This window comes from Tyto alba, unplaced genomic scaffold, assembly GCF_018691265.1.
Source record: "Tyto alba isolate M040663 unplaced genomic scaffold, T.alba_DEE_v4.0 Super-Scaffold_41, whole genome shotgun sequence".
Taxonomy (NCBI): Eukaryota; Metazoa; Chordata; class Aves; order Strigiformes; family Tytonidae; genus Tyto; species Tyto alba.
Genome location: NW_024881317.1, coordinates 21,745,274 through 21,773,183, shown reverse-complemented (window position 1 = coordinate 21,773,183; position 27,910 = coordinate 21,745,274). Strand labels below are relative to the sequence as shown.

At 50.0% G+C, this 27,910-nt stretch overlaps 3 protein-coding genes across 5 annotated transcripts in view; 1 reads left to right on the top strand and 2 right to left on the bottom strand.

Moving 5' to 3' along the window:
- Positions 1–653: 653 nt before the first annotated feature.
- UBL7 (ubiquitin like 7) lies at positions 654–8,858 on the bottom strand. Of its 2 annotated transcripts, none has more exons than XM_032990418.2 (11): positions 8,754–8,858; positions 8,352–8,586; positions 5,734–5,853; positions 4,987–5,069; positions 4,780–4,864; positions 4,057–4,114; positions 3,367–3,518; positions 2,875–2,924; positions 1,958–2,125; positions 1,619–1,741; positions 654–1,251 (listed from the first exon to the last, which is right to left on the bottom strand). In XM_032990418.2, exons 2-11 carry the CDS (start codon positions 8,533–8,535, stop codon positions 1,114–1,116), a joined length of 1,161 nt encoding a protein of 386 aa, XP_032846309.2. In that variant the 5' UTR covers positions 8,536–8,586; positions 8,754–8,858; the 3' UTR covers positions 654–1,113. The 2 variants fall into 2 exon arrangements, with proteins under 2 accessions (XP_032846309.2, XP_032846310.1); XM_032990419.2 differs by having other exon boundaries at positions 3,385–3,518.
- A 714-nt stretch (positions 8,859–9,572) lies between these two features.
- On the bottom strand, positions 9,573–11,668 carry LOC104356423 (actin, cytoplasmic type 5). Its single transcript, XM_032990420.2, has 2 exons — positions 11,598–11,668; positions 9,573–11,056 (listed from the first exon to the last, which is right to left on the bottom strand). Exon 2 carries the CDS (start codon positions 11,043–11,045, stop codon positions 9,915–9,917), a length of 1,131 nt encoding a protein of 376 aa, XP_032846311.1. The 5' UTR covers positions 11,046–11,056; positions 11,598–11,668; the 3' UTR covers positions 9,573–9,914.
- A 112-nt stretch (positions 11,669–11,780) lies between these two features.
- Positions 11,781–27,910, top strand: part of ARID3B (AT-rich interaction domain 3B) — a 32,735-nt gene continuing 16,605 nt past the window's right edge. For both annotated transcript variants that reach the window (XM_042803693.1, XM_042803692.1), the window contains exons 1-4: positions 11,781–12,022; positions 14,848–15,521; positions 24,900–24,971; positions 26,552–26,624. In XM_042803693.1, the coding sequence (XP_042659627.1) occupies positions 14,937–15,521; positions 24,900–24,971; positions 26,552–26,624 (730 nt within the window). In that variant the 5' untranslated portion in view covers positions 11,781–12,022; positions 14,848–14,936. The remainder of the gene's footprint in view (positions 12,023–14,847; positions 15,522–24,899; positions 24,972–26,551; positions 26,625–27,910) is intronic.

Below are 27,910 nucleotides of genomic sequence, written 5' to 3'. Positions count from 1 at the left end.
CGCCTTGTTAAACTCAATGGTACAGTCGGAGCGAAGCCAGGCTCAGCTCTGGTTCTGGCTTCTCTCCGTTCCCACTGACTGTAATTACAGGCAAATGCCTTTGATTGTCTTTGCAGCTCACGTCCTAGGCACCTCAAACGCAGCACCCGGGACTAACCTGTGTCAGAGACAGACAAGGCATTTCTCCCAAGCCGTTTGGCAGCATCTCACGTTCTCTGGCAACTGCCTCAACCCTTGTGCTTGTCATTTTTTTTTTTTTTTTTTTCTCCTTACTGTCACCTTGTGATGGCCATGAAGTCCTGGACCCGTACCCTTGTTCTTGTCAGCTTGTAGGACTCTACCAGCCTCGCCCCACACAACTGAGAACAACCAGGTTTCTGCTGAGAAGGAGACACGATGCTTCCCTTCAGCACCTTCTTGAAGAGTATCTGTAGCACAAGTAGTTCTTTAGTATCGGCCTAACTCATGGCAGGATGGCTGTGCAGGTCAGCTACACCCCAAACACTGCTCGCCTAACAGACACAGCTTTGCTCTGTCGGAGGAGTGCCCTCTGCTGAAATAACAACAGTCCTACAACAGGCAAACCATTTTCTGTGGTTTCCTTCACAGATCTGGAGCACGACCCCGGACAGATCACAACCCAAACAACAGGCAAGTGAATACAGTCCATTTAATACAGTTAAACACAGAGGGACCACAACAGCAAAACAAGCTAGACTGAGGCATATCAGGTGAGCAGGAATGAAACAACAAGCAGGAGAACGTGTCAACAGATCTAAGACTGCGGAAACCGCAGGTGCCACACCTCTCCAACACACAGAGAGCCACCTCTTTCTCAGTGCTGGACAAAGTTCTGAGGTCCCATCTCTGGTGGCCACAAGGAGGAGGCTGGAGAGAGCTCTGTGGAGCTGGAGGAGCTGCCCTCAGCACGGTCAGTGCTCTCAGCCAGGAGCACGCTGCTCACCTGCAAGGAAAGGGGCAGCCACCCCAACCGCTCCATGCTGGCGAGAGGAACCCCAGTGCAGAGAAGAGTTTCAGGGCCGAGTCCCAGCCCAAGGAATGTCACAGCCGCCTCGGTGCAACTCACCAGTCCAGATTCTCCCGCCCGAAAAGCTAGGGAGCCCCACCAGCAAAGATGAGCTCCAGGGCAGCCTGAATGTCCCCTCCGGTGGCCTGCAGGGCTCGGAGACTTAGCTCATCATCATGTATGCCCATGTCTCGCAGCTGCTGAAGCTGTGGTTGCCACTGGCTCTACAGATGGGAAACAGAAGAAGCTAAGGGTAGGTGTGAGGGTCCAAGCAGGAACAAAGCCTTCTCCACAGCCCACTCTTCCACGTTGCGTTCTCCCACCTCTCTCCAGCTCACAAGCTAAGAGCACAAATGGATATTCAAAGCTGAAAGTCTTCCCACAAACTCCCCAGATCCACCAGCCCGCTCCCACCCAGTACTCTGGCATCAGTCTCTCACACCTCCTGCAAGAAGCACATTTCCTGAAAGATGTCCCTTTTGGCTTAACGTCCTGCCGCAGGAGGCAGCTGGAAGAACCCCCTCCACCCTGCAACGCTCGATGCAACAGGGGCCTTTCACAGGCTCCCCAAGGAAAGGCTGCGACACTGACCTGCAGGCTGGGCTGCCCTGAGGCCTGCAAGGCGTGCTGTAAGGCCTGGCTGAAGAGGTCGTTGGTGATGGGTGTTCCTGACTGGACACTAGATGACATCGGGGAGGTCCCAGAGGAGTGACCCTAGGAGGAATGAAGTTGCACATGGATCAGGAGAACACTTGTCACAGGTAACAGAGCTGCACCCCACCATCAGGCCGCCCCGAGCCCGTGTGGAGAAGTCAGCTGTAAGAAAACAAACCAGCAAGGGCTCCCAGACCAGAGCAGGGCTTGCGCTCGGTCAAAGCGCTGGTTTTATGGCCCAGGAGGATCTCCCTTGCCGCTGCGCTGCCGTTGTACCTGGGTGCCAGGGGTGGGTGTGTGGGAGCTGCTCTCTGGGGTGCTCGCCAGTGCCAGCGCGGTCGCCAGCTCGCTCTGGGTGATCGGCCGGGGTCCGGCAGCCCCGGCGTAGCCAAGGGAAGCTGGGCGGGAACCAGAAGTGCTGCTGGATGGTGTAGATCTTGTGCTCTGCGTGGATAGGGGAGAGAGGAAAAAAAAAATAAAAAAAAAAAAAAAATCCCCAAACCACACATGTTGGTGCCCATGCCTCAGGAAAATCTGGCTCATGTGCTCATTCCAGGGATCCCTTTCCTACAATACTTGAAACTCACAAGCGCGGAACTTTTAAAAAATAAACATGACAGAACGGGATGTGCTTTTTTGCACAAACTCAGCTATTATAAAGCTGTGGAAACTGGCAGTAAAACTGGCAGTAATCCTTTTAACGTATTATCCATCAGCTCACAAACAAAGTGTTATTAGCCCATAACAAAACAACCAGCTGTTAACAGGAACTTCTTCCGCCAGAATATGCAATTTCTCTTATAAAATACTTTGTCCTTTGGAGAGGAAAACCCCACTACATTGCAGAAGGGCAAGGACCAACACTCCTATGCTTCTCAGCCATGTTCATCTGTGCACAACAGTCTCTGCATCAGTTTGGCTGTGAAGGTTTTTACTCTGAAGACAAGTGCTGTTCCAAGTTGTGCTTCTGCAATCTTCTGTTGTGACCCTACCTCAGCACTCACGAAAATCCTACCATAAACAGCATCCAAGGACGCCTCAATCAACATGTTTGTTTCCACAATACCCCTAGGAGACAGAGCAGCCCGTGCTGTTCATGAGATAGCGAGAAAACCTTTTGAGTCTTCAAGGGCTACAAGTTAAACCCATATTGCAAGTCCAAAACAACCATTGCACCCAACCTCGCTGCTTACCTGGTGGAAGTCATCTTCATCATCAGAGAGACCTTCAAACAGAAAGCCACCTGCAACAGAAACGAGCATCAACAGATGCAGAAAACTGGGTGCTGGCAGGAATTAAGTACCAGGTGAGAATCCCACCAAGTCCCTGGCCATGCAGCCAGGTTCAGCCCCAGCTAATGTGCTGGTCAGGACAGAGACCTCAGCACCAACAAGTTCACGTGCAGCAGGTCAGCGGAGGACAGGTCAGGCCCATCATTTGCACAAAACAGAGGACACAGCACTCTGCTGCCAAGAGGCATTATACACGTTTGGTTGGGAGGGGCCCTGAGGCCAAAGTGCCCCAGGTGAGTCTCACACAGTGCAAAATCTATCAAACCACAGTGTATGTTTCTAGCTCGGGAACCCAAACCTCTTCTCCTTCCAGCCTGGGGATGACTGTGTCAGTACAGCACAGATTTGTCTGCAAATCCTGCAGCACATCTTTTCTGTGGGTCCCCCACTCACCCGTGTGGCTGAACATACCTGGCATGTCCCGGTAGGAGCCAGAGGACATGCCTCGGGAGGACGTCTCTGGGGCTGGGAGGGGGGTGCTGCCCGCCACTGAGTGCAGAACGAGGACAATGGCATTCACAAGCGCGGGGTGAGCTGGGATTAGACTGGAGAGAAAGAGTGGAAGAACAAATCATGTACACAGGGAAACTAAGAAATCAGCAGCTCCACACTGGCAAAGAACTTACGGCATAGCCATGCCCAGTGGCTGCACCAACACCACTGCCTTTGGCTCTCCAGCAACAAACACCTCCCCACGTTGCTCCACAAAGCTGAAGAAGTTGGGGCTCCTTCTCGATCCCACGTTGACCCTCCCACGGTACACATCTCCCACATGCTCTCATGGAAGCAGTTCTCTGCTGTGAGCAACCAGATCCAGATTTGAACCCACCCTTTGGAGGCGATGACGGCCCTGTCTCCCACTAAATAGCCTTTGGTTTAATCCAACAGCGGAGGTAGAGGTGTATCAAAGTATCAGCTCCCTCTTTCCTACTGCTGAGGAAGAAGTGTCCTACCCTGAGTCTCTGGCCTGGTGTATCTGAACTGGTAGGCAGGAGCAGAACTCTCCTACCCAGAGAGAAGCAGTCTATACAACAGGATGACAAAGGTGTTGCTTAGTCACTGCACCAGCTTACATAAACTTACGTGTCCAGCATGTTGGGGTCTGCAAACACTGAAAAGAGATCCTTGTCCTGTAGGACTCCTGGGAGGCACCAGGAAACATGATGAGTAAGAGACAGGATACAAGAAACAGGAGTCAGTCAAACAAGAGCCATTGGGAAACCAAAATAATTGTTTGTCAGGAACTGAGTCACTGGCAGACATCATAAATACCCTATTATTGTTCTCTCTGAAGCCTTTTATGTCTTCCTGGTGAGACTCTCCATCACAGCCACACACCCAAGGGATGGGGCTTTCCCAGCTGATCCCATGGGCTCTGCCTTAAGGGCAGCTCCACTTCAAGGGCAGGATCAAATCTCGACACCCAGCTCACTCCAGGCAGGTTGTAACTGCAGCCCATATGTCACCTGCCTCCTAGCTAGTAGCATCCCGGGCCAGAACAACAAGCACGCTAGATTTAATGAACATTTGCGTAGCACTTTGCAGCAGGGAGAAAGCAGCCAGCCCCACTGCTCTCCTTTGGGCTCCATGTTCTCTAATCCTTTTGAAGCCAGCGTCCATTCCCAAACATTACCAACAGAGCACAACACTGGCACCTGAGCAGACACTGACTCCTATGCTCCACAAAGGAACCAAAAGGGCACTTTCTACAGAGAAAGGGAACTCTCCCTTCCCTATGCCAGGAATTAAACACAGAGTATCTTTAGTTGGCTTTCCTCAGATCCTCTGGATCACATCTGGACTCACCTAAAGCAACAGGGTCGCTGCTGAGACCGGGAGTAGCTACAATGATCTGATCCAGCGACTCCTTGTTCCCTAGCATTTTGAAGACCTGCCAGAGACATCGCAACAGATCAGCGGCACTGCACAGTGAGGTTCCACTGTGAGACTCTCTTCACAGAGGAGGGACAGACAGAAAGACACCCAGACAGCACACTACGAAGCCCCACTCACTGCATCTCTGTAGGCAGGACTGCTGTGCAGGGCAGTATGAAGGACCCGGAACTCCCGTACTGCTGCCACCTTATCCACAGGCTCTGCGGGAGGAAAAGCAACAGAACAAAACATGTTTCTCCCTCTGTCAGCATTACTAGCCATTTTACACACCACTGGGACTTCCACGCCGCAGTAGCGGCGGTGATTCTTTAATACCCCTGGATTGAGTTAAGCCAGAGAGGAAGGGCACAGACTAATGATTGCAAGTGTCTCAGTACAGTTGCCACAGCATAACAAGTGACTGCACTCTCGGCTTCCAGACATATAAAAATATACAGATATATCCTCTTACATGTAACAAAAGGAGCTGTATTCAAGCAACAACTCTAAACTAACTCATTCTGCACTCAGGCAGACAAAGAACACACACAAGCCTGCTCATCCCTTGAGCTGAGAAACCAGTTGCTTTGTTCCTGATTCTCTGGCAACACCCTAAAATTGATTATAGTCAATTAAAGAATTCACGCTCCACATTACATAGGTCATTCCTTAACTCTCCCATCAGCAAGAAAACATAACACCCATCTGCTGCTGTTAGAGGTGGAGAGTTCCCACACAAACATATTGATTAACTCCTCCTCCAAACCCCACAGCAGCCTCCCAGAAACAAATCACAAGAGCAGCTGTTCCTCAGTCACAAGAGACCCACATTCAAACACATCCCGGGGGAGATCTAAGCCGTATCCCACACTGTCTCCTTCTCACCTGGTTTCTGATCAGGCTCAGGCCAGGACTTGCGCAGGACATGAACAGTGGAGCCAGACTGGATGCCATAAAAATCAAGTGTCTGGTCATCCCTCAGCTTACGGCCACAGTAGATCAGATCTAGGAGAGAGAAATATCTAAAGATAAATGCCTATGGCACACTCAGAGAGAGCCTAGGGTCTTTAAGCGAGGACTGCTGGGGGGTTATTGCTCCACATCTGTAGCTGCTTCATCTGGTCAGCAGCACAGGGACTCCGTAACACAGGGACGTTATGGAGCTGGGATTCAGGGAGGAAATCACAGAGCTGAGATTCACAGAATGTGACATTGCCACTTCCTTTCGAAGAGCCGACACCTCTCTCAAAGTTCTCATAAGAGATCCTACAGAGGGTGGCAGGAGGGACAGGTAGCCTGGGAGGAACACAGAGAAACTGTCCAAAAAGCCAGGGATCAGGTTAGGAAAGCCAAAGCTCTGATAGAATTAAATCTGGCCAGGGATGTCAAGGGCAACAAAAAAAGCTTTTGCAGGTACACCAGTGATAAAAGGAAGCCTAGGGAAAATGTGGGCCCTCTCTGGAAGGAAAAGGGAGACCTGGTTACCCAGGACATGGAGAAGGCTGAGGTATCCAATGACTTTTTTGCCTCGCTCTTCACCAGCAAGGGCTCCAGCCACACCACCCAAGAGACAGAAGGCAAAGGCAGGGAACTGGGAGAATGAAGAACCACCCACTGTAGGAGAAGATCAGGTTCAAGACCATCTCGGGAACCTGAAGGTGCACAAGTCCATGGGACCTGATGAGATGCATCCGTGGGTCCTGAGGGAACTGGGGGATGAAGTGACTAAGCGACTCTCCACCATATTTGAGAAGTTGTGGCAGCCCAGTGAAGTTCCCGCTGACTGGAAAAGGGGGAACATAACCCCCATTTTTAAATAGGTAAAAAAAGAAGACCCAGGCAACTACAGGCCAGTCAGTCTCACCTCTGTGCCCATTAAGATTATGGAACGGATCCTCCTGGAAACTAGGCTAGGGCACATGGAAAATAAGGAGGTGACTGGTGACAGCCAACATGGCTTCACTAAGGGCAAATTGTGCCTGACAAATTTGGTGGCCTTCTATGGTGGGTGACAGCACTGGTGGACAAGGAAAGAGCAAGTGACATCATCTAGCTGGGCTTGTGCAAAGCTTTTAACACTGTCCTGCACAACATCCTTGTCTCTAAATTGTAGAGACATGGATTTGAGAGCTGGACCACTCGATGGGTAAGGAACTGGCTCAACAGTCGCACTCCAAGAGTTGCGGTCAATGGCTCAACGTCCAAGTGGAGAGCAGTGCCGAGTGCCGTTCCTCAGGGGTCAGGGCTGGGCCTGGCCCTGTTCAACATCTTTGTCGGCGACACGGACAGTGGGATCGATGCACCCACACAAGTTCACCGACAGCACCGAGCTGTGGGGGGGGGGACGCGCGGGAGGGCAGGGATGGCATCCCGAGGGACCTGGGCAGGCTGGAGAGGGGGGCCCGGGCAAACCTCCTGGGGTTCAACAAGGCCAAGGGCAAGGTCCTGCCCGGGGGTCGGGGCAATCCCCAGCACAAATCCAGGCTGGGCGAGGAGTGGCTGGAGAGCAGCCCCAAGGAGAGGGACTGGGGGGGTTGGTGGGGGGAAAACTGCCCGTGAGCCAGCACCGTGAGCTCACAGCCCAGAACCCACCCGTGCCCTGGGCTGCAGCCAGAGCAGGGGGGGCAGCAGGGCCAGGGAGGGGATTCTCCCCCTCTGCTCCGCTCTGGGGAGACCCCCCTGCAGTGCTGGGGCCAGCTCGGGGGCCCCCAACAGCAGAAGGACCCAGAGCTGCTCGAGCGGGGCCAGAGGAGGCCACGAAGGTGCTGGGGGGGCTGGAGCAGCTCCCCTGGGAGGCCGGGCTGAGGGAGTTGGGGGGGTTCAGCCTGGAGAAGAGAAGGCTCCGGGGAGCCCTTCGAGCGGCCTCCCAGGGCTTAAAGGGGGGACAGGAAAGGTGGGGAGGGACTCTGGGTCAGGGGGGTGGGGATGGGATGAGGGGTAATGGTTATAAACAGAAAGAGGGGAGATTTAGATGAGTCCTAAGTCAGAAATTGTTCCCTGTGCGGGGGGTGAGGCGCTGGCCCAGGGTGCCCAGAGCAGCTGTGGCTGCCCCCTCCCTGGAAGGGTTCAAGGCCAGGTTGGACGGGGCTGGGAGCCCCCTGGGCTGGGGGAAGGTGTCCCTGCCCGGGGCAGGGGGTGGGACTGGGTGATCTTTAAGTTCCCTACCAACACAATCCGTTGTGTCATTCTGCGACCTCACCAGGACACACTGGTGTTAACAAGTGAAAAGATTTTTTAACAAGGGCACCGACGCCGCAGGAGCACTGTGATCCCAGGCAAACACAGAATAAGCTATCCAAGTGACAAGGTGCTAAGACCACTGCAGCACAGCAGAGTCTCTGGAGCACGCTCTGAGCCCCCACACCACGCTGCCTGGTTGTGCCACAGCTCCCCACCAGCCCAACACCACTAGCAGAAGGGTGCTCGTGTCCCGGCCGCCGGGAGCGGAGGGAGAGGGTGTCCTCAAGCGGCAGGACTGTGTCACGACCCACGCAGGCACCTACCGATGAGCTCAGGGTCGGGGACGGACTCCTGCAGTTTGCCGGTGATGAGCTGCTTGAGGTACGAGATGCTGCACCCCCCGAGCGGGCACTCTCCCAGCTCCGTCTCCGGCAAACGCAAGATGGATTTGGGAGCCAGCGGCTGATCCGCCAGCTTCACCGCGATGTGCCACTCCGGCAGCGACATCCCAGCCTCCTCTCGGAGCGGAGCCAAGCCAACCGAAGACCCGCTAAAGCTCTGGAAAAGAAGGGAAACAAACCGAAGTGAGAATTTCCGCCAACCAGACGAACACCTGATGAGCCCACAGGCCTCGCCCGTGCTGGTAGGCACGCAAGAAACTAACAGGAGGCCTAGATAACACACGGCCGCGCTTTTTAGGTTCCCACCTGAGCCTTAAGTCGTACCTGAAGCTACGGGAAGACCCCCGCCAGCCTCGACCCCCGCCCGAGGAAGAGAAGCCAAGCGCAGCCCCCGGCCCCGCGGCGCGGCGGAAGCGCGGGACGGCCGCGCGGTGCACGCTGGGAAATGGAGTCCGCCAGAGAGGACAGCTGGACGGCGCTAGGCGGCGCCCAGGGGAGGATGCTGTCGATTGGCCGGCCCTGCGGTGACGAATGCGGGACGGGCCAATAGGCAGCCGGCGGAGGGTTTAAAAGCAGAAGCGCGGGGGGGAGGAGGAAGGCGGGCACTCGGCGGGGCGGTGAGGGGCTGGGAAGGGCGGATTGCCTCGCAATTAATGGCGCGGCCTTAATTAGTCGCCAGCCTTCCCCGTGGAAGAGGAGCTCCTGGAGACAACCCCCAGAGCAGGAGGGAGCAGCTTCCCCAAGCCTAGCAAGCTTCAGCCCTAGCTGCTGCTCCCAAAAAAGGAGAGGCAGCTGCGCTCCCCCCATCACCCAAACCTGTGCCAAGGCACCAACTTTTTCGGACTAGAAGTGCCGTTTGAGTTCTAAAAAAAGCCAAGTTGCCATGAAAGTCCAGAAGGGCTGCAAGAGCCACATACCAGTCAAGCTTTCCTCCCTAGCAGTTCTTAAAATGGTCCACACAGCTCAAGGCAGCTTTAAAAGGTGCCACAACATAATTTGTTGAGTGTTTACCCCCAATTTTGTTTTCGAAGTTTTAAGCAGGCAGCTACAGACCAAGTTTGAGTCCAAAACCTATGTATTGCACAGTAATTCTTTCTAGCATGGAGAGCCTGCCCTGAAAGAAAGCAAAATAACCTCGTACAGTTTCTAGGCTTAAGAAGTTTATTTATTTTCCTACAAAGGCATTAGTTGTGACAAACCTAAAGGTGACAAAACTAACTTTAGTGTCATCCTATCAGTGTTACACAGGAAAAGTGAACAACCCTCCGGCTACTCCCAGGCCCCCAAGAGCCACGAGGAGGAGGAGGAGCAGCTAGCCAGCCACAGAACTACAGCCTAACGGGCCATTAAACCGCACATCTCACTACTGGGTACCTCAACAAATTAGTTAAAACATAAAATAAGTAACAGTCGAACGATTCTGGTCCAACGGGGAAGGAGGTTGCCCCGGCGAGGACGGCCCTCGGGTGACTGCCAGCAGTCCCTCTAGAAGCACTTGCGATGGACGATGGAGGGGCCAGACTCATCGTACTCCTGCTTGCTGATCCACATCTGCTGGAAGGTGGAGAGAGACGCCAGGATGGAGCCGCCGATCCAGACGGAGTATTTGCGCTCTGGCGGGGCGATGATCTTGATCTTCATGGTGCTGGGAGCCAGGGCCGTGATTTCCTTCTGCATCCTGTCAGCGATGCCAGGGTACATGGTGGTGCCGCCAGACAGCACGGTGTTGGCGTACAGGTCCTTCCGGATGTCCACGTCGCACTTCATGATGGAGTTGAAGGTGGTCTCGTGGATGCCGCAGGACTCCATGCCCAGGAAGGAAGGCTGGAATATGGCCTCAGGGCATCGGAAACGCTCGTTCCCGATGGTGATCACCTGCCCATCGGGCAGCTCATAGCTCTTCTCCAGGGAGGAGGACGATGCAGCTGTGGCCATCTCCTGCTCAAAGTCCAGAGCAACGTAGCAGAGCTTCTCCTTGATGTCCCTCACGATCTCCCTCTCAGCTGTGGTGGTGAAGCTGTAGCCCCGCTCCGTGAGGATCTTCATGAGGTAGTCGGTCAGGTCACGGCCGGCCAAGTCGAGACGCAGGATAGCGTGGGGCAGTGCGTAGCCTTCATAGATGGGCACGGTGTGGGTGACACCGTCCCCAGAGTCCATCACAATGCCGGTGGTGCGGCCAGAGGCATAGAGGGACAGCACAGCCTGGATGGCTACGTACATAGCTGGGGTGTTGAAGGTCTCGAACATGATCTGGGTCATCTTCTCCCGGTTGGCTTTGGGGTTCAGGGGGGCCTCAGTGAGCAGGACAGGGTGCTCCTCCGGGGCGACGCGCAGCTCGTTGTAGAAGGTGTGGTGCCAGATCTTCTCCATGTCATCCCAGTTGGTCACGATGCCGTGCTCAATGGGGTACTTCAGAGTGAGGATGCCTCTCTTGCTCTGGGCCTCATCCCCCACATAGCTGTCCTTCTGCCCCATGCCCACCATGACACCCTGGTGTCGGGGACGGCCCACAATGGAGGGAAACACAGCACGGGGGGCATCGTCTCCCGCAAAGCCTGCCTTGCACATGCCAGAGCCATTGTCCACAACAAGGGCAGCGATCTCCTCGTCCGCCATGCTGACCAGGCCTGAGGTGAGGAGGGACAGGGAGGTGTCACCGTGTCCCTCCTCAGAGGGAACAGAGCAGGAACATCAAGGAACCCCAATACTTGCCCCATCCACTATGGGCCTGAAAGGATTTATTACACTAGGGAGCCCCAAGAGCAGTGCTGAGGGATCTAAGGTAAGAAGGGGTGGTGAGGAGGCATAAAAGCTTGTGCTACAGAGCCCTCAGGGCCTGAGTGGAGACACCAGAGAGCCAAAATACTTACTTATTCCCTCCAGAATACTTATATATATATATATATATATATGCGTCCCCTAAAATGACAAGAACAGACCCCTCCCACTTCCTCCCCAAAAACCTGCGGGGAACAGCAGGGATGCCCCAACACAGACTCCCACAAGCGCTATCACCACAGACCTGAGGAAATAAAAAAAAACCTGACGTAAACCTCCTCCTCGCCTTCCTCTCCGGGGCCGGAAGGGACAACGGGGCTCGGTAAGCCCGCCCGGGAAACGCGAGAGAACGGAGGGAAGCGGGGCAGAAGCAGCCGCCATGACACTCACCTGGGCACACCGCCTCAGCAACTGCTGGTCCCCGCCCCGAGCGCACTCTTTTATCCTACCGGAACCGGAAGCCGCCTCTCACCTCGATGTTTCATTGGCTCCCGGCAGCCACCCGGCCCCGCCCCTTCCCCCCTCCCTCCGCCGCTTCCGGATGCGGGGCCGGGCCGCGCTCGCTCTTCCGTTGTCGGGGCCGCACCCGGAAGTGGGGCGGGCGCTTCCGTTGCTGGGCGCCGCCTCCGCCGCCCCGTTTCCGGCTGGGCTGAGGAGGGGCGGCGCGGGTGTCTGGGGGGGGAGGGGGGGGCAAAGGAGAGGAGGAAAAAAAAAAAAAAAAAAAAAAAAACGGGAAAAGAAGAGGCTGTGTCGCGGGCGGAGCCGAGGCGGCCGCGCACGGGCCGGCAGCGACCCGCTCCCGGAGCCTGCGGGAGGTAACGGCCCCGTTCGCCCCGGTGGGGAGTTGGGGGGGGGGGGGGGGACGGGGGAGGAGGTGAAGGGCAGGGGCAGCTGAGGAGGGAGGGGGCGATACCGGGGGAAACGGTGGGGGGGGGTGGGGAGCGGTGCCGTTGCTGCATTGGCGGCCGGTACCGAAGCGGGTGGGGGGGGGTGGGTGGGCTGGACCTCACCGGGTGTTTGGGCGGGTGGGACCGGTTTGTGGGTCGGGGGAGCGGGGCTGGGCGCCGGGTACAGCCGCCTTTCCCCGGGTAGGTCCCGGGGGGGGGGCGGGATTATGGGGTATGGGAGGTCTCCGGTAAAACCGGGAACAAGGCGGGAGGGCGGGGGGAAAGGCTTGATGGAGTTGTTTACCACCCCGGGAGCCCTCTCCCCTCCCCGGGGCTGGGAGGCAGGCTGCCCTCGGCTGCTCATCTCACGCTTTAACTCTTTCAGGTGGTTTCCACTTGGAAAAAGCTCTTTCCAAGCGCTGTCGGCGCGGAGGCAAGCATTTTCCCGATTATGTTGGAAATAGAGCGAGTTAAAAAGTCAAATCAAGGGGAGTTTTTTTAAATTAAAGCGCTCTCCCAGGGATTAAAAACTACACACAAAGGCTGGTGCGTGAGGACTTGAAGGTTAAACTGAATCCTTTCACTGCCTTGTTTGGGAGAGATACAAAAAGTAAGCAGATATTCCTGCTGAGGGGTGAAGTGGACGTTAAAACCTGGAGTGGTTTAATGTTCTCAGTCTAGACTTAAACTCTGCCTTGATATTGCGACTTAATTATTTGCTGTGAGCAGCGCATCTCCTTGTTGACTTAAAACGGGCTGTAAAGTTGGCTGCCCCTCCACAATAACGTGGATACTTGCTGAGGGCGTGTTTGCTGTATCCAAAAGTCATCTTTTTGGAGGCTGGTGAGGTTTGGGCCGGGCCCTGATTGAAAACCCTCTGCAGCTGCGCGTAAATCCTGCTGTAACCTGTCACAGGCTATTGTACCTGAACTCCGGGAAGTACGCGCGGGGTGTCGCATACCAGGGTGTTGCTGCACCTGAGGTGTGTTTGCTCGGCGTGTTAACCGAGTATCAGGTCATTTATTATCGGTAACGCACCCGGGGTGTGTATTAACCGCACGCCCTGCTGCGTATCCCCCAGGCAGGAGAGGTGACACCTCTCCGCGCCTCAGGTGCAACAATATACAGCAAGGTGTGGGCTGTAGGTTCTCTAGTCTGTTTTTTTGTTGCTGTTGCAACACCCGCACCGGTTCATTGTTGCTTTACTGGAGGAGCGTGTGTGTGGAGCTAGGCCAGATGGTGTATTGTGCTTTCCGAACAGTCTGAGTCTCTTTTCAGCTGCCAGGTAATGCATTATTGCTCCTGACATTCAAACCACTAATCCACTTTATATTGTTTCATTTGCAAGCTAAAGCTATGCCGCTGCCTGCTAGATAAAAATGCAAATGAACCGGCCGGGCTTTTCATTTTGGTGATGGGCTGTTACTTAGCACGGGGAAGAGTTTGCAGAGGCAAAATGAGTTGGCTTGCAGGCACTTTGTAGGAGAGACGCAGTCTGACCACCTTAGAGGAAGACTTGGAGTTGCGCTAGGGATGCTGGAAGTTGTCTTTCACATTTAAAACTGGTATCTGGTAGGTTATTTGTTGTTTTAGGACAGAACTGTGTCTGTTTGGAAATATCACGTTAGCAAAATAGTCTCTTTTTTCAAGTATGTGGCTTGAATAGCACAGTGCTGGTTGTAAACACCGGTGGTGGGAGGTGGCCAGGAGACTCTGTAGCTTGTTTTGTAGTTGGCCTTTCCTTTGTTTCTCCAGGCTGACTGTATTTTGATATCAGTGAACCTTGAAGGGCAGCAAGTGAGATCTGTTTAAGCATCTTTTTACATTAAAAAAGAGCTGAGAAGGACCATCTTTGTCAGCAGTTCCAGTTTGTGACACAAAGTCCAAAATACACATGCTGATTTTAATGGTTGGGGATTAAAGGTGTAGTTATCTTCCTAGGATTTACTGTAGATCGGAGCTGTGTTTCCGACTGTGGTCTGTTCTGTTGGTCTTTGCTCAAGAGGAGGCTAGTGCTGGCTCAGCGTGGGCTTGCTGCACATCAAAATGGAGAGCTAGGAAAGCTCTTGGTTCCTTCGACTGGGAAAAATCGAAGGGAGGCTGTGGCTGGGGCTTGAGATGTAATGGCAACTCTGGGAACCAGAGGCAGGAGTTGCTTGGTGCTCAGCAGTTTGTTTTGGGCTACAGTGGTCTTTGCTTTACTTGTCTCACCCCCCTGGGGAAAAATAATGGCTAATATAGGGGTATTTTTTTTTAAGAAAGCCATATAAAGTCTAAAGAATTTAGTAATGTAATGAAAGCATAAAAGAATTTAGAGGTAACTGCTGTGTGATAAATTCCTGACTGTTTTTTAATAGAAATATGGTGAAGCTTATCATCCCGGCTATCTCCTTTTAAGGTAGTATTTTCAAAAGCACCAAACCCTAGATGTTAAAGCTAACATTTCAAAAGTAATTATTTAGGAAGCATGACAAAAAAATTAACTGCTGGGACAGTGGAGAAAGGCATTTCAGATGCTGTCTTTGGGGTATATGAAACTGAGGTTATAGCGAATGTGTTCAGCTTGAAAATACAATTAAACAGTCTGAAAATTGAATGCAAGTTTGAGCCTGAGGCTGTTAAACATGAAGCTGATTGTTTCACGGTCTCCTGCACAGGAAAGAGTATTGGCTTTGCACTCTATTTATCCTCTTCCTGGGGAAAAGATGAAAGCATTTTATATTCATACGGACAAATATTTGTCTATCTTTCAGATTCTGCCAATCTCCCAAGGTCGGGGCTTGAACCCTGCCAGATAAAGTCAAAAACGCCCCCCTCTTTTCCCAGCCATGCAAACTGCGGGATGAAGCTGGAAGCTGTGGTCGAGCAGCTGCAGAAGCAGCAGCAGAAGCAGCAAACGCCTCTGCAGATGGATTCCAGGGAGAGACAGCAGAGGCAGATGAGAGAAGCCCAGCTGCTCTACACTCAGCAGCTGGCCGTGCAGCAGGCTGTCCTAGCAGCCACATCTGGCAGGGCTTCAGGGGGCTCTGCTGTTGGTCCCTTGGCCAGAGGCCCACCTGCAGCCGGAGCTACGCGGGCTTTTGATCAGAGCAGCATGAATTCGGAGCCAGAAGAGGAGGAGGAGGAGGATGAAGAGGAGGAGGAAGAGGAGGAGGAGGAGGAAGAAGGGGGTTTGGAAGGTGGCGATCTTGAGGATGGCGCTGACGTGACTGGAAAACAAACCTGCTCTGCTCTGAAATATTTTCATGCTCCCAAAGTTGCCCATCACAACCAAAGAGTGGCCTCTACCTCTAATCCTCTTCCAGCTTCGGGGCACCCGCGGGGGCAGCAAGGCAAAGAAGAACAGGGTAAAGACACTACTAAGCAACCGTATTGTGGTTCCCCATCTGGACGCCAGAACTGGCGGTTGGACGAGCAGCTCAAACAGGTCAGTGTTTTTAACGTTACTTCCTTCTGAATGACCACAGGCAGTCAGCTCGAGGATTTCTTTAGCCCAGTGTCCTGTTACAAGCGCTGGCTGTTTGCAAGGGCGTTGGAAAGAGTGCAGGGACCGGGCACGTGCAGAGCGATGCTTCCCTGGTGTACTCTTCCAGGCTTATTCTTTTATAAAGAGATTTCACAAGAACTTGATTTGCTGTACAGATACAGATTTCCAGCTAACAATACAGAAACCCCGATCGGTCAGAGCCTTTGTGGGGAGGTAGAGGTTTGATCTTTGGCTCGTTTATCTTCTACCTCGCTGCTGCTGTGCCGTTCAGAATGGAACAGGCTGGTGTTATGTTTATTTTTGGTGGAGACACTTGCCTGCTAATGTCTCACTCAAGTTATTTCACGTACGACTTCTATAACCTCTTTGTGTAAGACCCTGGGATGCAGAGACTTTGGTTTTCTGGTTAGTGGTGTGGGCAGGCAGGGAAGAGTGCGTGTCCTGCCGCTGATCCTGTGAGCAAGCAGAGCCACTTTATATTTCATGTGTGGGAAGGAAGGAGCTCACTTGCTACTGCTTGGGTTCCGTAGGAGGTTAATTCTATGTTTGAATGATGAATTAGTACTCCTTGTAGATAAATGCCAGAGGATCAAGAACTCTTTTCTTTGTTGTCAGAGGCTATCTCAGTTAATGTAGCACTTGTGTGCTGTTTTGTTACAGAGCTAACGAGCAGAGTTTCAGAGACACTTACAGCATTTATATGTATTGAAATTGAGCCAAAGGACTGTATGGTTTAAAGAAAGGAAAAAAAAAAAAAAAAAAAGTTGGACTTCATTGTCCTTTTCTACAGGTGTTAGCCTGAACGTGGAGATGGTTAGATTTTGCTTCAGGTAGTTCTTCGAGCTAAGAAACCTTGTGTGGACAAAACAAGAGCTGTTTTTTCCTTCCCTCCTGCGAACCCGATAAAGTAAAAAAGCTGGAGCTGCTTTGTGGTGGCTGGTGAGCCGTAGGCGGTTGCAAGTTTGCTGTGGGTGCTGAGGGCAGGCTCTCCCCTTAGCCACTGCTTGCATGCACGAGGTGATTGCTTTTGTGCTGTCCCATGCAGTGGTTTGAGGAGGAACTGCTAAAGCCCAGCAAGCTTGCTTTTTTCTTCCATCCCATTTAGCGTGGCCCATAGGCTCCTGCCCAGCTGCTCCTGCAAAACTGGACCAGTTTGGTGTTTCTACACCAAGGCCAGTGCCAGGGACTCCTCTAAGTTGGCGGGTGAATGGCACCTGTACTACTAAGGCTATAAAGCATGCTGGCAAAGCAGCCCTGGTGCACAAGGTACAGCAGGCAGCCTGTTGCTGCTGTGTTTTCTCTGTGCTTGCTCCTGAAGAGGGGTTGGGTTGAGAAAAAAAGAGTTACTCAAGCTGTTGTAGGGAAGTGAGGTGGGTATGTCGGACAGAGGCAGTTGCTACAGAAATTGCTTCAGAATTTACTGGATTCGAATGACTGGTAAAAACTTCTGCTTTCAGGACTCTGGTGTTAGGGGGATTACTTTCAAAAAAAAAAAAAAACCAACAAAACACACCAATAAACTTAGCATTAGTTTTTGGCTGTCTTTATTTCTAGCTTGGCCAGTGTTAACAAGTATGTCACTGTGCTTCTTTCCAATACTTGCTTATCTTGTGAGAGTCCTGTGAATCTTACTGAATTAATAGGCTTGAATCCTAGGTCATTTGCCCTGTTCTGGGAAGACAAATGACCATGAGCATGCCAGATCTGGGCTAAGTTGATGTGGAATAGCAAAATAAAAAAAAAAATCAATTTAAAACCCCTTGTTTTACGGTTGGCATACTGTGCGCTAATACCGATCCAGTTACTTTGGCCCACTTCAGCAGTAGTCAAGTATATTGGTAGTAGGTTGCAGCTTAGTCTGATTTCAGGCCAATTTACTCTGGAAGCCAAAGAGCAAAGCTTCTCCAGGAAGCAAAACTTAAAAACAACCCCAAAACCTCTCTTGCTGCTGTGTTAAAGTAAGTCTCCTTCACTGCTGGGGAGGCAAACAGTACAGCAGTAAAGAAAGGAATTAGAGAGATTCACAGACATCAAGTGTAGGACTGGATTATAAAGGACTATCAGGGATGTGCTGTGCTGCAGCTGTTCTGCATGGCGGGAAGGTATGGCAGAAAGTAGGCAGGTTCACAAGTTGTCCCAAAAGACTGTTTCCTGGTACTGTTGTTGAAGTAGTGGGCTAGATGATTTGCCCCAGCGGGGCACAACTTATATTCATAGCCAGGCTGGTGACCGATGTTACGGGGGTGCTATGGCGTGCTCAAAAAGCCATCTTGAAACACCCAATATTGGTGATGCTGGTGCGGTATATTCACCTTGAGTAGGGTAAATATTGCAGATCAACTTGTTTGCATTCGCCACTGGAGTCTGCATACCAGGGAGTAAAAATTTAACTGCAGCGTACCAGTTCAGAGCTGGTTGAGCTGGGGCCTGCGTGGAGGTAGGAGTAAACCAGGGGAGCAGACAAGAACTGTTAGCTGGCATGACAGCAAAGGGGGAGAAATGTGTGTGCAGCTCTGGGCTGTTCGTGTAACTGTACACTGAATGGTAGCGTACTTGCCCCAGTGTGAGCCTTGCTTGCAATTTTTCATTTCAAAGGCATACTTTAAAGATACTGGGCTTTTTTTTTTTTTGTCTCTGTCTAAAATGGTTGCGTTAGGCAGAATAATCCAGGATCAAATGCAGAAGTGCCTGCGTTCTCCAGTTTGTTTTCAAAATGATTCCTGAATTGTCTGTTTTTTAGCTTCTGTTGAGATGGAGGCTAATAACCTATGCACTGCTTCCAGCTAGTTCTGCTCTAAGAGTATTTATGGTATGCATCATGGCTGTTGCTTGCAGAAGAGGGGGGGAAAGTCACTTCTATTTCTTCTTTCAAGTGTGGATTGTTCTTCTAAAAGTGATGCGTTTGGAGAAAAACATAGCTTGAAAGTGTAAGGCTAGGATTGCCTGGAAGGTATGTGGCATGAAGATAGCAGAAAAATAGAAACTACCAGCAAGATCAAGCCTCATTCTGTTCTGTCCCGGATAGCCAAGTAAATAACTGTAGAACAAGCCCTCAGACAAAAGAGCTGGCTCAGCTTATGACACAGGGGCGGTGGGAATCCTGTCAGCACAAAACAACAAGGGAGTGGAGTTACTTGTCGGGGAGTTGCAGACCCGAAAGAAGAGCTTGGGGGGGGGGGGGGGGGGGGGGAGGGGGCGTGTGTGCTCAACTTGCTCACTCTTCAGACTTGCTTGAATCCCTTGCAAATCCATCACGGCTCCGACAGCCAAAGGCTCCAGCAGCCTTCGTCGAAAAGGGCGTTGTGGGCTGCCTGTCTTTGAAGAAAAATGAGTTTTTAATTCCGCGCGGTGAAAATGTTGCTTTTAGCAGATGGTTGGGTGTGGGTCCCCGTCCCGTGGGTTCTCGCATTGCTCGGCGATGTCTCTGGTTACCCGGGAGAGCTGTGTAGGAAAGGCAGGACCACAGCCCCCGTTTTGCTGGTGCTGCTTGCTCCTCTCCCACTCGAGGCTGGGGTGCTGCACTAGGATGAGCAGTTCTGTCAGGCTGTCACAACAGCACGCACACCAGTACGTGCATTCCTTCGTGGAATGTAAAAATAAAGCCAAGGTTTTCAGGCATCAGCTGATACTTAATGCCTTCTTAAATGCAGCAAGGTAAGTCTCCGTAAAGCAGCTGTCTGACTTTCAGAGAGTGGTTTGTGGTCTGCTTTTTGGGGGTGTCGCATAGTAGATTCTCAGAAATCACCAGTCACTCCTGAAAATCCTGACCTAAACTTTTACAAAGGTCATGGTGTTTATTAAGATAAGTCAGCTTAAAATAATTACTTTGCTTTTGCTCTAGGGTCTAGGAATGAGTGGCTGAGATTCCATAACCTTAAGTATGTGCCCCAAGTGGTGTGTGTATGAGGTATTGCTCAGGAGATAGTCATTAATCCAGAGGGGGTGAAGGTCCCAGGAATAAAAAAAGTTGCATTTCACACGTTAGGTTTTTTGCCTCCTAGTTATTTCAGATATCCAGGGCCCAATTCAAGGGTTGGATTTTTAATTCCTCATGTGGGCCACTGGGTATTTTTCTTTTTATGATGTAGTGAGAGGAGAACTCTTCATTAATAGCTGGTGTTAGATATTTGGTTTCTCTTTTACTGAAAGCTGTTTTCCGTAACAACAGATGTTAATTCCTAAGTTGCCAGTTGCTGCTTCTGTTGAAATTCATGGTTTAGGTTTGTTTTGATGAAACCTTCAGCCCTGTGACAGTCTGCTTTTGCCATAGCACCTAACTTGGTGTTCATGCTGATACGTAACTTACAGCATCGGTGGTTAGAGCAACAAATTTTTGTTTAATATACCAAAGAAAGTATGGGAGAGGAGAACCCAGGAACCGCTTGTGATGACTGTAGGCAGCAGCCTACAAACAACTCGTATGAGACATCAGAGAATTCCCCCAGATCTTAATCTCAAGAGGCAATTCCCTAGGCTTCATGAAGGCTGTGTTACATTGCAGAGACTGTGCTATATCTGGAGCAAAGGAGCAGAGCGAGGAGCTCATTTATATCCTGGGGAAGATATGGCTCATTTTAGGATTTGTTCGGGTGCTAAATTTATCTTTTGGAATAGTTGCAGCTTGTCTCCTTTGGTGCCAATGTAGAGAAATTCTAGCTAACACTGGAGAACAGTAGGTGGAAAGAGCTCGGATGTGTTGTATTCTTACACTTCTGTTTTTCTCACTTCAGGGTAAATCTGAGACTCTCATGTGGCAGTGAGAATTTCTCTTCCCACAGCCACATAACACTGAGCAAATCTTGTTGTCACATTTTAGTTAATTCCTCTGAGTATTTGTGAATAGGAGTCATTCACAGAGAGTCCCAAGTTTTCCTTAAGGATAAGGAAGCAGATTCCTGTTTTGCAAAGAATTGTGTTGATGCTGCAGTCACTAGGTCATGGGAGCACATAAAAGAAACTTAATAAAAGAAGTAATTAATCTGTTAGCTTCAGTCCATTCTTTTTCTTTCCTTCCTCATCCTCCCTGCCATTCCTGAAATCACTAAAATATTTTCAAGCCCCATCTTTGAAGCTTGTAGTTATAGAATTGAGCTCTGTTATTAGTAAGACTGGGAAGGGTTTATTCCAATTTCAGCAGAGCTTTACCAGGCAGCCTGTGCACGCAGTAATTATAACTTGGTTCTCCATGCTTGAGAACTTGCAGCTCAGGGCAGTAGTCCTGATCTTATCAGCGTTTTGTAGTACAACAGTTTTCTTTATAATAGCATCTGTTTCACTTCCTAAGGCTTAACTCTACCCACAAAAGGAATTTCTGTGGATTCTCTGATAATCCTGAAATTGCTGCCCCTGTACCTTTTCATTGACTCAGTGCTTTCAGTTAACCCATGGGGTAGGGGAGGGGCTTTCTTTTTCACTGCAGCATTTAGCCTAGTCCCTAAGTGGGTATTTCAGCAGATTTCTGGCCTAAAACCTCTGTCAAAACTGCAGGTCTGCAGTCAGGAGGTGCAGGATGATTTGGAGTTTCACGCCAGACTTTTTTTTTTTTTCTTCTTTTCTTTTGCATATTAAAGTTTCCAGCCAGTTCAGAATTTGCCATTTGAATACAACTTTGTAGTCGAGGCTTTAGCAGAGCCCCTCTCAAACACCTGCATGAAACTGGGGTGGGGAAGAAGGGAATGATCTGGCAAAGGAGCATTTTGAATTTCTCATCAATGTCCCTGTTTGCACACGAACTGCAATTTGTGCAGGCACAACTGGAGGAGGAGATGATGAGCTGCTGTTCTGTTTGCCTTAATACTTCGCTTTTTTTTTTTTTATTGAGCACAGTTTTGATTCTTTAGTCTCTCAGAGGGACAGATGTGTGAGGTGGTGATATCTGAGAGATAGATGTCCTGCAGAGAGGGGTTTAGGCTGCTTGTTTATAAGGTTTTTGTCCTCAAAAGAATGGACTGGACAAAGCAGCAAGTGTTTGTCATCTCCTTTTCTGTCTGCTTGGCAACTGAGGGTTAACTCTGGCTTTTGAATGTGGGATTGGAAACCAAAATTGCTCCGGACATCTGAGCTTCCCTCTAATAAGATATTCCAGGTGGTTAGGGAGTAATCCTAAAATAGCTCCAGATATAATTGCTTCTGAAGGCAGGCCCGCAGCCTCTCGGGGAGGGGGGGCTCTGATGGCCTCCAAGGTGTGTCTGCAGCATGGGGAAGGCTCCCTGGCTCGGTGGGCAGCCCTTCCCAACACCTCTGCCTTCCCCCTCGTGCTCGGCATCAGCGGGTAAAGCACAGCCTGTGCTGCTTTTCTGCAAGAAACCAGATAAATTCTTGCCCGTGGTAGCGCAAGAGCTGTTTGTCAAACGTCGGCAAATTCCCTTGATACAGACGGGTGGAGGGAGAGGCAGGACTCTCCCCAGAGAATGACCTGCCTCTCTGAACAGTGTTTTTTCCTTCCTGCTACTAATGCCTGACTTACACAAAGGTCTTTTAATGACTTGTGAGGATATATTGATTTCTCAGGTTCCTGCTGTTCATACGGAGGAGGGCTTCTCAGCATAGGGTAACTTTGTTTTCCTAGGAGGAATGGAAAGGAAGCTTGATACCAAAGCTCCTGCTGAGCTCTCTTGCTATGCAAAATGTAGTTTATTCTGGATGTGGAGCATCTTTCGCCTCAGCAGCTTCATGGGGCTCTTTACTGATTTACCTGTTCCGGTTGTGCTTGAGTCACTGCTCAGACTGCTGCCAATATTTGGTATCTTGGGTCGGTGCCAAGGCTACAACCAAAAGGTTTTGGTGAGCAGAATAGTCCCTCAAGATCAAAGCTGAGGCCTGGGAAAGAGCCTGTCGGTGCTTGTACTCTGTTCTCTGAATAAATAGGGCTTTATTCCCCGGCTGCTGAGCTGACATTTCATGCTAGCCTGAGACTTTGCTAACTCCACTACCCAAAACAAACCTGTGCTCTGTCCTCATGTCTCCACAGCCCATGTGTTGTTTCAGTGCACCCCTTGCTGATTTACACCACGGTGGCTGCTGCTTGCACGGAGATAGATGAGAAGCACTCTCTTTATCTCTTCCAATAGCTTAACGTGGGGTGTGGTAACGGGCTTAAAGCCTTTCCAGCTATTGCAGGAGGAAGTGCTAATACTGTCCACTGTCTCTCACCTCGGATCACTCTGTCAGGCCAGGTGATGTCCATCTCAGCCAATTTTGTGGACATATGGCTAAACACACTGATGCCTTCAGCTGGCTTTAAGCTCCTTTTCAGTAGCGAGGTGTGGGGGAGCATTACTTCTGTGCTCTTGAGCACCTCGGGCTGTAGGTACACAAAGTGGGGTGCATACACTCTGCTTATTCTCTGTATCAAACCTTAATCTCGTCATTCTCTTCTAATTATCATTTTTCTTCCAATAGAACAAGTAAAATAACTTCTAAAGAGTCTTCGATCCCATGGAAAGTTTTGTTCCTGGAAGTTTTACCAAGTTCAAACCCACTGGCAGCATTGTCTCCTTTAAGCCCTCTTCTCTTTCCTGTCCCTGTCCTCAAATGTAGCGGAATAAGCTCTCAGCAGGACCAAAATTCCTTATGAAAGCAAGTGGTTTGCTTCTTGGAGCACCCAGTTTAACTCCATGAGCAGTTTTGCCCTCTGGATTTATAACCACGTACAAACTTTGCAAGAAAGCCGCTCGGCCCTCTGCCAAATCACGTTGCCTTGAAGTTGAGGATGGGAAATAGCTGCTGCCTTCTGAAGAGACTGTCTCTTATTCTGACTGTTCACCTAGGTTTGTTGAGCTGAGTTCACCATCAGTGGGGTTTTAGGAGCAGCTGGATGTTTCCGTAATTAGCAGAAAAACTGTGTTTTTAATCTCTGCTAGCAAAGGATGCCCAGATGAATCCTCCTGTGAACAAAACCGGTCTTCAGATCTCTTCCTAGAGAGGGCTGGGAATTGATCTGCTGTAATAAACAGCTGACATAACAGAAGTGGCAATAATCCCCCATTAAATATCTTTCAGTTGATGGGACTCACTGGGTAATTGACTTTCCAGCAGGAATTACTGACTCAAACTAAATCAGCAGGCATTAGGGCAGCTCACTGCAGTGTTTTTTAAAGGGGGAAATGTAGCTTTGCCTGGCCTTGACAAGAGCCATTCATCTTTCTAATTCAATGTATGTGTCACAACCAGATGACTCCAGGATTTCAGATATTGGACCACGTCCCTAATTTGCATGCATTCTTTTTCTGGGCTGAAACCTCTGGTTATCTTCAGTGCTTTTCTATCTGTGTTAGGATGCTGTGTGTTTGTCAGGACAGGGTAGCCCAACCTGCCTTGATGGATGGACTTGGCTGTTCTCTTTCGTTGAGTGGCTCTGGAGCACTTGCTGTACTGAAACTTTATGAAGTTTATGGTTTAAAGGTGCTTCAGCAGTTTTTCAGTATCATTCTTCTGGTCTTGGTCCTGCTGTACAGCCAGAGGTTGCCTCTGCTGGATTCCAGCCCCGGTGGTAGTTTCAGGACGATGATTTACCAAGTAGAATAGGCCTAACTCGAGTAATCCTTTAAATGCTGAAAAAGAATGAACGTTAATCCAGCAAAGCTGAGCTTTCCATTTCTGTGGGGAAAATAGAGATCCAGAAGTGTCCAGGAGTAATGGCCCTGGGTTGGCAAGAAGCTTTTCAGTGGGGTTATTTCCCTCTTTCTTCAGCATACTCTGGATTTGGCTTGGTGAGTGAGTGGAGGGTGGACAGAAGGGCACTTCCAAGTGTGTTTGGTGTCACCTGGTGAACAGAAAGGAAGGATGCCTGGGAAGCACCCACACCTTTTCCTAGGGGCTCTAGGATGTGCTCTTGGTAAAAAGATGGACACGGAGAGCAAAAGCAGTACCTCTGTTGAGGTGTTGGACCTTGTTACAGCGAAGCATGTGCTACAGGGGGGATTAGCAAACTTCTGTTTAGCAGATGAAGGCAGGCAGCTGTTGAAGGTGTTGAGCACTTTCCTCTAGAATGGTTTTCCCTGGCATCAAGACAACTTTTTCTGAGATACGTGTTTCTGTGGGAAAAAAATCTTAGAGCTCAAAAACTTCCCCCTACCTTCAGTAGTTGCCTGGAAGGTGAAATGGCACTTCCCATTTTGGGCTGAGTGTTGGAGATTCCAGGAAAGTGTGCTGTGACGAATGCACAAATGTCCCCCATCTTTCTAGTTGTCTTGGTCTAAGCCAGCAGCTTCTTCTCCGTGTGTTTGTGCCCAAAAATGCACATTTGCAATCTTTATGGAATTGTCTGCAAAGTCTTTCCCTGGCGATCCTTTCACCCTTTCATTTTTCTCTCCCTAGAACGGCAACGTGACCTGGAGTGATGAAGGTGATGGGTGCAGAGGAAGAGAAATTTCACGAGACTTTGCCAAGGTCAGTCTGATCGTAGGGAAGGGGTAACTTTGAGGAATTCTTCCCCTGATCTGTGACAGAGGGTGACTACATTGTCCTCGCTATTCCTCTGTAGTGAATTTGTAAGAAAACTGCTTTGTCTTGCAGCCCTCCGCCTACAAACCTGCTATTTTGTTGCCTTCAGTCACCAGAATATAGTTTGAACAAAGACTTAATAACCAGACTTTTGACATTTAAAATCTTAGTCAATGCTTTCTCCAGCTGGGAGAAGAGTATTTTGTTTCTGGAACCTGATTAGCCATGTGATAGTGGATTTGAATGTGGCAGCTGTGTGTCACATCAGTCAGAGGAATTCATTTTAAACTAAGCTGGCCCTTTCTGAAAGGGTGCAGCTAATTGCTCTGCAAATACTGGTGTGTTTTCTTCCCAGAGCTCAGTGTGTGAGAAAGCACAGAGCTTCACAAGAAAATGAGCCCAAAAAGTCCCTCTTCTTTTGGACTAGATGAATACCAAGTAGCTAGCAGCACCTATGGAGAGACTGAAATACCTATTTCCCAATGAATCATTGCTTTTCCGTCGAGCTGCTCCACAAGCGTAGCTACAACCAGCAAAAAAATTCCCTGGAGGGATGCAGGATTCTTCCTCAATGCAAACAAGAGAAGGAATTGAATTCTTTGTGTACAGCGTTGTCTTCTGTCTTATTCTATATCCTCCTGCATCATAGTGAGAGATTGACTTGAGCCCTTTCAGCCCGTCAGTTTGTGGCCTCACAGGATTCTTGATAGGTGAAAATTAGATTCTTCTGTTCGAGGTAGTTGTAAGATGACACTCATGCCTGTCCCTCCTGAAAAAAATCAGTGGATAATACCAGTATACAGTGCCGCCTCTTTGGAATAAGCTGCCTGTGGAACTTTCTTTTAAATGCTTGGGGTTTTAAGCCTTTTGGTAAAATGATTTCTGCAACAAATTGGTTCCAGGCTGATTTCTGATATTTTTGAAGGCTTTTTGGCTTATTTTAGAGGAGCCTTTCCTGCCAGGCAGTAGTAGTTACAGGAAAGCTCTACCCTTTCATCTATTCCTTCAAGGGACTTGGAGTTTGTCACTTACTTGACAATCCCTGAAGGAGGAAATCATGAGGCTCAGAGAAGCTGCAGAGAACTTTACCTCCCTGGTGCCTCAAAGGTGTGAACCACTCATCTGCCCTGGACCTCCATCACCTTCCTTTTGGTTGTCTCATCTTTCTTTCCAGCTTGTCTTAATAGTTTCTCTCCCCTTTGCTTTCAGGTGGTTTCAAACCCTGCTCTGTAGCAGTGCTGTTAACTGAGTTGAATCCTGTTCCCTTCAGGGTGCGGGTCTCTACCCTGCCCGGATGAGTTACTGAGGGGGGGCCGAGCAAGGCAAGCCGTAACGAGGGTCCCTAAACTATCACTGCAGCCTTGTCTACCAAATTGCTCAGGAATCCTTCCTTGTTTTGCCTCTTTGCCTGTGGCTGCCTTTCACCCCTCCGTTGCAAACACCAGATCACCTACTGGAAGAATCTCATATTGTTAATTTTTCTGTCTCATTGTGAATTGTGCCTTCACTTTTATTTTTTCCCCCAGCTCTATGAACTGGATAGTGACCCTGAACGGAAAGAGTTCCTGGATGACCTCTTCATCTTTATGCAGAAGAGGGGTGAGTGAGCATTTATTTGAACTCCTTAGGGTCAAATGGGGCAGAAGGGTGCTGCTGCTGTTCGAGCTCTTCCCTCCTGAGTTTGAAAGAGCAAATCCAGCCCTTGAACTTGCAGATCTGGCGGAAGAGCCGTGGTAAGACTTGACATATTTGCCTTGGGAGATAAGGAGTGCAGTAGGAAAGAACTCTGCCCTGTGATTTAATTTCACAGACCCTATTTCTTTACCTTCCTACCTAATACTGATGATGTCCTTGCACTGAAGAGCCCAAGAAGCCTGGTTCCCCAAAGATTTTTGAAACAAGGCTGAGCACCACCCGGGATTCTCTGGTCCTCCCCTTCAGTTGGCATGGTCACACATCTCATGTTTGATTTCAATGGCATGTGGAAGCCGAGTGTGAATGCCTTCACAGTCTGCCTAGAGTAGTGGTATGCAATCTGGGGACTGGGAAAATAGACACCAAGCCACATTTTTCCTGTAGATTCACAATGTGTCAGCTTTCCGTTTAGTAATTTTGTGTAGCCGAGTGCAGAAGCTCACAGTTTCTCACATTCCTCCCCGTGGTGTCAGCAACTTGCGTCTCTCCTTGCTACAGGAGTGGTGATGCATGTGTGAAGTAGCTCAGCTGCAATGTCACAAAAGTCTCTTTCTGTCCCCTAGTTATCAAAGTTCAGTTCCTTCACTGCAAACTATTCATAATTAAAATGTACATATATGTGGTGTTGTATAAAACATACATCGCTGAACATCTGTGGTAAAACCTTGGTGGTGCTCTTCCTTTACCCCTCCAAGCATGCTAGGCCAGGCAGACTCTTCCAACAAAGATATTTCTGACAAAAAGTGTTAAATTGTGTGATAGACCTTTTCATTGTTTCAAAAAAGTCTGCTTGAATGTAGGTGTGAAGAGCAGACATAAAAAGGATCCTTTGCTCCTCAATGGCATAATGCTCTCTGAGCGTGGTGGACCAAACAAGCCAGGTTGTACTCATTTGGAAGGGGGCTGCCTTAGTGTCACCTGCAATATTGTGCCTTGAGAGTCTAATAAAGCATAAAGATGCAACATCTCAGTTTCACCTATTTGAAAATCATTTGTTCGCTGGGTTGGAGCGAGAGTCTTATTTTCAGTTGTCTTTTGGACCCTGCATCTTCAGGTGCGTCCCCCTCGGTGGCTAAGTAGATCACAAGCAAAGAAAAGGCTATCCTACTTCAGTTGCCTTCATATCCATGTCCATTTTCCCTGGCATGGCTAGAGTTGACAGCCGACCAGTGTGAATTTTCATCCTCCAG

Coding starts and splice junctions, on each gene's coding strand:
- UBL7 (XM_032990418.2), bottom strand. CDS start 8,535: ATGTCGCTGCCGGAGTGGCACATCGCGGTGAAGCTGGCGGATCAGCCG. Junction 4,865..4,986: donor GTCCTGCCTACAGAGATGCA/GTGAGTGGGGCT, acceptor TGTCTCTGGCAG/GTCTTCAAAATGCTAGGGAA. Junction 4,115..4,779: donor CAGCGACCCTGTTGCTTTAG/GTGAGTCCAGAT, acceptor GGTGCCTCCCAG/GAGTCCTACAGGACAAGGAT.
- LOC104356423 (XM_032990420.2), bottom strand. CDS start 11,045: ATGGCGGACGAGGAGATCGCTGCCCTTGTTGTGGACAATGGCTCTGGC.